Here is an 8896-nt window from a genome sequence, read left to right as displayed (position 1 = left end):
CGCCCAAGCTTTTACTTACCCCTGTGATTAGTCTCGCTAACTACGCTGTCATGGAGAGAGATTAGTCATATCGGATAGCTAACTACGTATTTATAGCTAGCTATAGCACGAACTATAAGATGTAATATGTGTCTGATAGATGGGACTATGTACAATAGTATAGATATATGTTTATAGGTAACTATTGTATCTATTAGCTATTAAATTGACTATAGATGATTTGGAACTAGTGGTGAGCTATACTACTAGCTTCATATCATGTCGATTTAATAGCTAATTTATACAATATAGTTGTCTATAAATATATATTACACAATTAATATCTGATCCTATCTATCATAGATACATTGTGTCTTAAGTCCGTGCTACAGTTAACTACAAATATATAGTCCGCTGCTTATCTTTCTTTTTTTTTTCTTTTATCTCCTCGATATATAGTTATAGCTGGCTTATACTTTGTTGTTGTACCTGCTATAAGTTTATAGTACTAGTTGGCTATAGTTCATTACCCCTGTGATTAGTCGCTAACTAAGGTGTCGGGAGAGAGAGATTAGTCAGATCGGATCGGATCCGATCGCTCACGCGCCCCGAGACACCCTCCGAATAAAAATCCCCCGAATAGTAGGATTCCAGAAAGCCGCGACCGCGAGAGGTCAGAGGAGAGACAAGCACACGCAGACACGAGGAGAGACGAGAGGAGAGGGGGAGATGAGCGGGGCGGAGGAGGAGGCGGCGGCGGCGAGGGGAGGGGGAAGCGGGAGCGAGAGCGGGGGGAGCGGAGGAGGTGGACGGGGAGGGGGAGGGGGAGGGGCGGGGTCGTCGGGGAGCAGCGGGGCGCGGCGGCGGTTCGACGACAAGGGGCTTGTGGCGAGGACGTCGCTGATCCTGTGGCACACGCACCAGAACGACGCCGGCGCCGTGCGGAAGCTGCTGGAGGAGGACGCCGCGCTCGTCAACGCCCGCGACTACGACAGCCGCACGCCGCTCCACGTCGCTGCGCTCCACGGGTGGCACGACGTCGCCGAGTGCCTCATCGCCAACGGCGCCGACGTCAACGCCCAGGATCGCTGGCAGAACACGGTGAGGCACGCCGTGCCCCTCGGCCCTCTCTCTCGCGACGTCTGCGCGCGCTGGAAATGGAGGGCGTGTTGCGTCGGTGTGGATTGGATTTGGGGTCGTGCCGCGGCTTGGGCTCTGTTCGGGATGGTGTATCGAAATGATCCGGATTGGGGATTCGGTTTGAGCTATTTTTGGATTTTTGTTCGGATTGGATTTGGCTTGTTCTGCGACGAATCGATGGTTTCGGAGAGAAAGCGATCAGCTACGGTTCTTAGTTTGCAATATGCTGCTTTTGATTCGATTGGATTTTGGGGATCGCTTTGGGTAGGGTTAGAGCTTGCTTGTTTGACGAATTTTGAAGCTTATGCTGTGGATTGACTTGGGGCTAGTGCTATGCTCGTTATTGAATGCGTGTTCCTGCAATGAATTCTTCATCGAGTTTCAGCCTTGTTTGCTATTAATCGCTTGGATATAGTACATTTCGCCGAATTCCATTTAGTGCATTGGACCATTAAATTGCTGATTTGGTTTGGTGATAAGTTTTGATGGGAAAAATGGTCTATCACGTGTTATTGGACAGAGCTTTTGTGTTTGGTCTGCTGATTTGTTCTGCATGCAGTGGGATTTCAGTCAACTGTAATACTGTGGTTGTATTTGGGATAGCAGTTTATAATGCTGACTTTTGCTTGTTGTACAGCCACTTGCTGATGCGGAGGGTGCAAAGAGGCATGCTATGATCGAGCTACTCAAGGAACATGGTGGATTGACATATGTACGTGGCCATTGACTTAGGTTCAGTTTGAGAGTCTGTCTTGGTTATTTGCCTAGCAAAGTAATAGGGGAATTTAGGTTTAACCGTTAGCTCAACATTACTAAATTTCTAACTTGAACACCAGGTATTCCGATTCCACCAGTCACTCTATGTTATGGAATTAGTGGGTGAGTTCCCTGTATATCGCTCTGCAGCTGTTCTTGGCATAATGTTTATAAGCTTGATCCAGGCACATGGTCGCAAATATTGTTATTAGTGTAGAAACAGGGTATTTGGATGTGCCAGTGGCAATTTTCGCGTAATATTAGACGAGTTACCAAAGGATTCAGTTGTGGTGGTGCTACACAAGCATCAGCTAGCAACTGCAGTATGTACAACAAATTCATCATTGTCAATGAAAGCTCTGATGATGTTCTTTTGGAGATCATACTGGATATGCTATGGATGCTGATATTGTGATATTGTTCTTTTTGGAATCATACCGAATATGCTATGAATGAGTTTTATAGAACCTTTTTTGCTATTTTCGTTTCATGTGCAACTTTGGTGCATCTTGAGCACAACTACATTGTTATGTTCCATGCAGTTAAAATAAATCTTCTATTTAGGGTAGAAATTTCTAATTAATCTTTTTGTGCTTATTGATTTATGCAGTATGATATTGTGCTCAAATACATTGGATTCCTCTGATTTTGTTTCTCCTGTAGGGGAAAACTGGAAGTCATTTTGAACCAAAGACAATTCCACCACCCCTAACAAACAAGGCTGACTGGGAGATTAACCCTCTTGAGTTGGATTTCTCAAAAGCTGTTATCATCGGAAAGGTATATAATTCCCTAATTATCTTAGTTTCATGCAAATCATTGGTAAGAAAACATGACCATTGCTATGAAAGTAAACTGAATGGGGTTATCCATAGGAAGTAGTGACACACTGACACTGAGAATCGATCACACAATTGATGTAAATTGATTGCAGGATGATCTTTTTAGATGTTATATGCAAATAGAGATAGTTGGGTGTTCAAAACTTGCCATTATATTAGCTGTGAGCCAGCTGTGCGCTTTCAGTTTTCATTTCTAGATAGAAATTTTGATCACTAACATATTGAAGTTTCAATTTCTGCAGCATTTGGTTTGTTCCTACTACAATGAAATCAAAACCTTTTTTAATTACTGTCTAACTCTCTGAATATTTTGCCAACTGAGATTCAGAGGTACTGGATTTGTACCTCTTGAACTGGCCTATTGAGAGGCAGAAATTGGTATACATGAGCGGATATTAACAGATGTTTAACTGTTAAGCATGGCTTGAAGCCATAAAAGATCGTTTTGGCTGTTTAAATAAACAAATGAAAATAAAAGTTAACCGTACTAGGAAGTTCATGAACATACCCATTGCATTGTGACCATGTACTAGTCCATTTAATGTTGTGTTATTTTGAGTTAACCAAACATCTCAACTACTGCAGGGCTCTTTTGGTGAAATTCTGAAAGCCAACTGGCGAGGAACACCTATTGCTGTCAAGCGCATTCTTCCATCTCTATCTGATGACAGGCTGGTGATGTAAGTGAACTATATCTACTTAATCACTAATATTTATTAATCTTGGAGTATTCCAACTGAATAACTAGGGGTCTAGGACATGTACTTTGCATGTATTCTGGTTAACTAACTAATATTCAAGGTTTGAATAGAAGCAGTTCTAGTTTTGTGTAACATGTTTGCTTCTTGGAATGATTCCTCATCAGTTTTTTTGGGGTATGCAGACAAGATTTCAAGCATGAAGTCAACTTGCTAATAAAGCTGAGACATCCAAATATTGTGCAGTTCCTTGGAGCAGTCACAGAAACCAAGCCTTTAATGCTCGTTACTGAGTTTTTACGAGGAGTGCGTATTCTTTTGTAATAATATCTTGTCATTTGGACTGTTTGGAATACTCGCAAATGCTGAGTTCAAATGTGTTTTCCAGGGCGACCTTCATCAATACCTGAAGGAGAAAGGTGCACTTGCCCCAGCAACTGCTGTTAATTTCGCACTAGACATTGCCAGGTATTGTCAGCTCTCACGTGCAGATGTGCTTTTAGCCTTATAAAACACCTAATCTGGATGAAAATATGACTTGTGCAAGAATTTCGTTTGCTAAAAAACTATACCCTTTTGACAGTAAAATGATTCTCTATTATACTCTAGTTCTGCACTTGAGGCTATGGTTATAAAAAAAAATCCTATTTATGGACTGTAGTTAGATTCATCTTTAGGATACTGGCTAATGGAATAACACCTCTGCTTTACACAAAGTTTCTTGGCATCCAAGTGATCAGTAAGACCAATGCAAGTCAATGATCTATTAGATCCATTTGAACTGCCAACATCACTAATGTAGTAAATGCTATAAACTCAGCTTGAAATGAGCGTATCATCACGATCATAATATTTTCTAGTTATAGTGCTAACACTATAACATCTTTGAACCATCATGCATTACCCTTAGACCTTGTTTAGTTAATCCGGAGGGGATTAAGAGGGATTAATTCCACACCTCAATACCCTTGTTGGTGGGATTAACTGAACAAAGCCTTTAGTGGATTCTAACTTAATTGATCATGTGGTCTTTTTCCCCCCTCTAATTATTGAACATTGACCCACGTGTTCTTTTCCCACAATCACCTGTATCTTGCAGGGGCATGGCCTATCTTCATAATGAACCTAATGTTGTAATTCACCGGGACTTAAAACCAAGGTATGCTGAATTCTGTGGTTATGCTAATACAAGTAGTTTCCTGGGTTGGTCTCTCTAATCTATTGTGTCGACATCCAGAAACATTCTTCTAGTAAATTCTGCTGCCAATCACTTGAAAGTTGGAGATTTTGGTCTTAGCAAGATTATCAAAGCCCAGCATGCCAATGATGTGTACAAGATGACTGGGGAGACTGGAAGCTGTAAGTGTTCAGGCGTTATACTATCTTTCCTCATATCTCTTCTTTCGAATTCATCTTGACAACTTGTTTGATTTCTGTATTCACATAGACCGGTACATGGCTCCTGAAGTATTCAAACACCGGAAATATGACAAGAAAGTTGATGTCTTCTCGTTTGCTATGATACTTTACGAGGTAACTTTGCCACCTAAAACTTGCAAGCAAGCACCAAGTAGCAAGTTATATCGTATGATCACTTCTGTTCTGGATGACAAAATGTTCCTCTGATTGTAGATGCTTGAAGGGGATCCACCTTTCTCTAACTATGAACCTTATGAAGCCGCAAAGTATGTGGGAGAAGGGCATCGCCCACCCTTTCGTTCGAAGGGATTTACTAACGAGTTAAAGGAGTACGTGCAAGCTAAAACAAAACCCTGAAACATTCCAACAGCCATGCTTACTTCAACTAGTCTCTTATCACTTGATCGCCTTAATTTAACATGGATTTCCTCATTGCAGGTTAATTGAGCTATGCTGGTCCGGGGATATCCATCTGAGGCCATCTTTCCTAGAGATCCTCAAGAGGCTCGAGAAGATCAAGGAGTACTTAGCTGCGCACGATCACCATTGGCATTTGTTCTCCCAGTAATAGCTTCATGTCTGTCTATTCATCGCGATCGATTGCTACTGCGCGTGGTGTTACGAGTGAGGAATTCATGGGAGACCTGACATTTTATCATGTACAAAATTTAGAGGGCCCCAAGGAAGGGTCAAAATGGGTACTGTTCTGCTAAAGCAGATATCTTGTTTTTCTTTTTCTTGAACAATTATTATTGTTGTTAGGTTCCCTGCTCTTTTTATGTTTCTTGAGAATCAGTACAGTGGATACAGGAAGTAAATGTGCCATGTAATCTGTTTAAAAGCACTTCTTTTACGGGGATTAAAAAAAAGCTAGTTCTTTGTGAACTTTGTAAACAGAACTGTATTTTGGTCTTGTATGCTCTAATCAGACTCCTTTTAACAGATTTTGTATGCTCTAATCAGACTCCTTTTAACAGATTACTGATTAGAAATGAAAAAAAATGTTGCGGCAGGGAATCGGAGCTGGAAGTCTTTTTGATCTTCTATTTCTGTATTGTTTTTTTTTTCATGAATCGTATGCATATGACAAATAATGACATTTTTTTCTGTCTCAATTCGAATTGTTTGGAAGATTAGAATCTTAGAGTTAGTGGTTTGAAACTGCAGATCTTCAACGGATGCTCCTTTTGTGATCTCCAGAGCAAGATTAGAATCACATGAGAAAAGGCCTCATATGATGCTGTCCTTCCAAGACACTTGAAATCCACGGCAACCTTGGAGTAAAGAAGATATTGGGATGATCAACCTGATGACATTTTACAACTGTTCCAACTTTCAACTGGACAAAGCTAGGGCGCACGGTTAAATATAATTTATAGAGTATAATACACATCGTTGCTTACAAGTAATCGCTAAGCAACATAAACTTGACACAAAAAAAAGTACACCTAGCCGCTTTCGTGCTGCAATATATTCTTTTGATCTTGGAGAAGAACTACAGAAGCTTCTTTCTCTCAAAAAAGGTCTTCAGGTGCCACAGCTGCAGCCCCGCGACGGATAGGCAGATTCCGAGTGAGAGGAACCCGAGCCATGCCATTCTTGAGTTCGTTTGCTTGTTCAGGTTCTGCATTTCCTCCTCCCTGGACAAATGATATGTCAAACATATGATTTCTGGATTGCCAGACACAAGGTAGGTTGGACTAGTGCAATAATGTTAGACAACGTCACAATGATATGTAGTACCTTTCACGTAGGTAAAACATTTCTTCATGGATAGATTTGATGGTTTCTTCTAGCTTCTTCAACTCCATCTCCATCACCTGCAATACATATACAAATCATTTTGTTCATCACCTGTAAGCTACTTTGAAAGATAATACCCCACTACTCCAGTGCTCAACTGCTCTCGCAGATAACATGGCCCATGTATTGGCCCTGATATTCTCACAAAATCAGACATGTTTAGGGACTTGTGAGTAGTGCTCACAGGGCTAACGTGGTAACACTACCTGACACCAAATTTATTAGCACAATTCCTAGATGGTCAGTTAAGCTACTTGACAATGCCCAATTTATGAGAGACTAAGAAAAGAATCAGCAAGCATGAGTCTTCCTTTGATCAAAACGGACACATATATTGGCCATGTATCGAAATCCTGAAAAGCTCAAGCTCTATTGTAGATCACCTCTAATAGTACCTGAATAAGTATGGATGCCACTACTTATGATACATGTCGATTAAATTTTTCAAACAACTAACAACTGAAATGTCAATCATTTAAATCAATCCAGAAATATAGTATAAAATCAAGACGTGCACACTCCACCAAAAAGAGTAAGGGTAGTCTATTGGCTACTGAGAATCAGCCGTTTTCCTCATTTACATGGAAACAAATTCAACTGAACCGAGGAAGAATTGGCTAGTATGCTTTCACAGCAAAACATATATTCGGAATCCAAAAACATATCATCAATATATAAACAATCCAAACAAACATTCAGACATCAAAAAGTCCAATTCAGGCGGAGAGATTTATCAATCACTTGGCTAAACAGATTTCTCAAGTACTTCCTCCGTTTCACAATGTAAGTCATTCTAGCATTTCCCACATTCATATTAATGCTAATGAATCTAGATATATATTTATCTAGAATGTGGGAAATGCTAGAATGATTTACATTGTGAAACGGAGGGAGTAGCAAATCCACCATGGATTACTAAGAAGCATCTAAAATCATGCAGAGGTTTCATATCTAGATTCTCATCGCATGACATGCATAATTTCCTTACTTTCAGCTTTTCAAGAGCTCAAACCTACCTAAGTAAAATCTAGCAGCCCTACACACACAAAATCACTACCAAACCTAACGGGAACAAACTTCTAATTGAAACTTAAAGGATCCAAACATCATTTGGCAAGGAATTGATGAACACAGCTAGTAAATTACAAAAGTCACTCTCAAGCCCATCTAATTAATTATCTGAATATTCATCCCATGAACTCCCAATCCACTCCACATAGAACCGCCGAAATCGACAAAAAAAATCCTAAATCCATGCTGTCACACACAAATCAGTAGCCACGATCTGTTTGCTTAGTGACAAAACTAGTCAAGTACTCCTACACAACAATCCAACTACGGAAAACGAACTCGATTGGTTAGGAATCGAGCAGAAAAGAAGACGAAGCACACTCACATCGACCTGCCCCTTCTTGGCGACGTTGGACCAGTCCTTGGCCGCGACGCCGCTCCTCCAGTCGAACTCGAACCCGATGGAGACCGGCGGCTTGTGGTCGGGCGCCCAGAAGCAGGCCAGGTAGTCGCCGGCCTCCGTCGCCGTGAACGCGAAGTTCCCCGACGGCACGTTCTCCGCGTAGTGCACGCTGTTCCCGTACGGTGACGTCACCTGCAAACCAAACCAAACCATCCATCCCCTCGGCATCAGCGTCGAATCGCATCAATCCCCACCCAAAAACCCTCGGCGCCATCGCCATGGCTGCTTAGCTAAATCGATTCGCGGTTGCTCGTCGTCGCTTACCCTGAGGGAGATGCGGTGGGAGTCGGGGAGAGGGTTGTCGGGGAAGTTGGGGTCGGGGCCGACGACGTGGTACTTCCCGACGACCATGGAGTTGACCTTGATCTCGTCGGAGATGCACTTGGTGTGGCCGGACTCGAGGTCGAACCGGAGGGCGCGCGCCGTCCGCGGCGCGGCCGAGAGGAGGAGGAGCACGGCGGCGGCGGCGAGGAGGGGCCATGGCGCCCACCTGGGAGCGGGCGATCCGGGGCGGCGCGCGGCCATGGCCGGAGATCGGAGGCGGGGAGGGGAGGTCGTCACGGGGCGGCGGTGGTGGTATTAGCGACTTGGCGTGCGCTTTGGCTTATTGAGGTCAAGTTTGCAGATTGCTACTAGTAACGTCAAAGTGATTAAAGCCGGGAGAGTGTAGCTTGCAATTGTGGATTAGAGATTGGGAATTTGTGCACAAATTATATGGGCCTAGCTACAGAAATTAATGATGAATCCGGATATGTGATAGTATTACCTCCGTCCCAAAATATAAC

At 42.5% G+C, this 8896-nt stretch overlaps 2 protein-coding genes across 2 annotated transcripts; one reads left to right on the top strand and one right to left on the bottom strand.

Moving 5' to 3' along the window:
- Nucleotides 1–661: 661 nt before the first annotated feature.
- On the top strand, nucleotides 662–5793 carry LOC4344006 (serine/threonine-protein kinase VIK). The gene is made up of 11 exons (XM_015791690.3): nucleotides 662–1080; nucleotides 1757–1831; nucleotides 2539–2655; nucleotides 3303–3397; nucleotides 3601–3721; nucleotides 3804–3883; nucleotides 4515–4574; nucleotides 4653–4774; nucleotides 4863–4948; nucleotides 5048–5163; nucleotides 5273–5793. Exons 1-11 carry the CDS (start codon nucleotides 709–711, stop codon nucleotides 5400–5402), a joined length of 1374 nt encoding a protein of 457 aa, XP_015647176.1. The 5' UTR covers nucleotides 662–708; the 3' UTR covers nucleotides 5403–5793.
- A 381-nt stretch (nucleotides 5794–6174) lies between these two features.
- On the bottom strand, nucleotides 6175–8734 carry LOC4344005 (transmembrane emp24 domain-containing protein p24delta9). Its single transcript, XM_015791691.2, has 4 exons — nucleotides 8376–8734; nucleotides 8034–8243; nucleotides 6578–6654; nucleotides 6175–6474 (listed from the first exon to the last, which is right to left on the bottom strand). Exons 1-4 carry the CDS (start codon nucleotides 8634–8636, stop codon nucleotides 6330–6332), a joined length of 693 nt encoding a protein of 230 aa, XP_015647177.1. The 5' UTR covers nucleotides 8637–8734; the 3' UTR covers nucleotides 6175–6329.
- Nucleotides 8735–8896: the final 162 nt, after the last annotated feature.

This window comes from Oryza sativa, chromosome 7 (assembly GCF_034140825.1).
Source record: "Oryza sativa Japonica Group chromosome 7, ASM3414082v1".
NCBI lineage: Eukaryota > Viridiplantae > Streptophyta > Magnoliopsida > Poales > Poaceae > Oryza > Oryza sativa.
The sequence above is the reverse complement of the archived record's forward strand: the minus strand, read 5'-3'. Positions and strand labels throughout refer to the sequence as shown.

What these genes read in the sequence shown, in the direction of transcription:
- LOC4344006 (XM_015791690.3), top strand. Translation starts at nt 709, where the DNA reads ATGAGCGGGGCGGAGGAGGAGGCGGCGGCGGCGAGGGGAGGGGGAAGC. An exon ending in AGGATCGCTGGCAGAACACG is followed by an intron (nt 1,081 to 1,756) that starts GTGAGGCACGCC and finishes CTTGTTGTACAG; the next exon opens with CCACTTGCTGATGCGGAGGG. An exon ending in AAGCTGTTATCATCGGAAAG is followed by an intron (nt 2,656 to 3,302) that starts GTATATAATTCC and finishes CAACTACTGCAG; the next exon opens with GGCTCTTTTGGTGAAATTCT.
- LOC4344005 (XM_015791691.2), bottom strand. Translation starts at nt 8,636, where the DNA reads ATGGCCGCGCGCCGCCCCGGATCGCCCGCTCCCAGGTGGGCGCCATGG. An exon ending in CCCACCGCATCTCCCTCAGG is followed by an intron (nt 8,244 to 8,375) that starts GTAAGCGACGAC and finishes TTTGGTTTGCAG; the next exon opens with GTGACGTCACCGTACGGGAA. An exon ending in CCAAGAAGGGGCAGGTCGAT is followed by an intron (nt 6,655 to 8,033) that starts GTGAGTGTGCTT and finishes TATGTATTGCAG; the next exon opens with GTGATGGAGATGGAGTTGAA.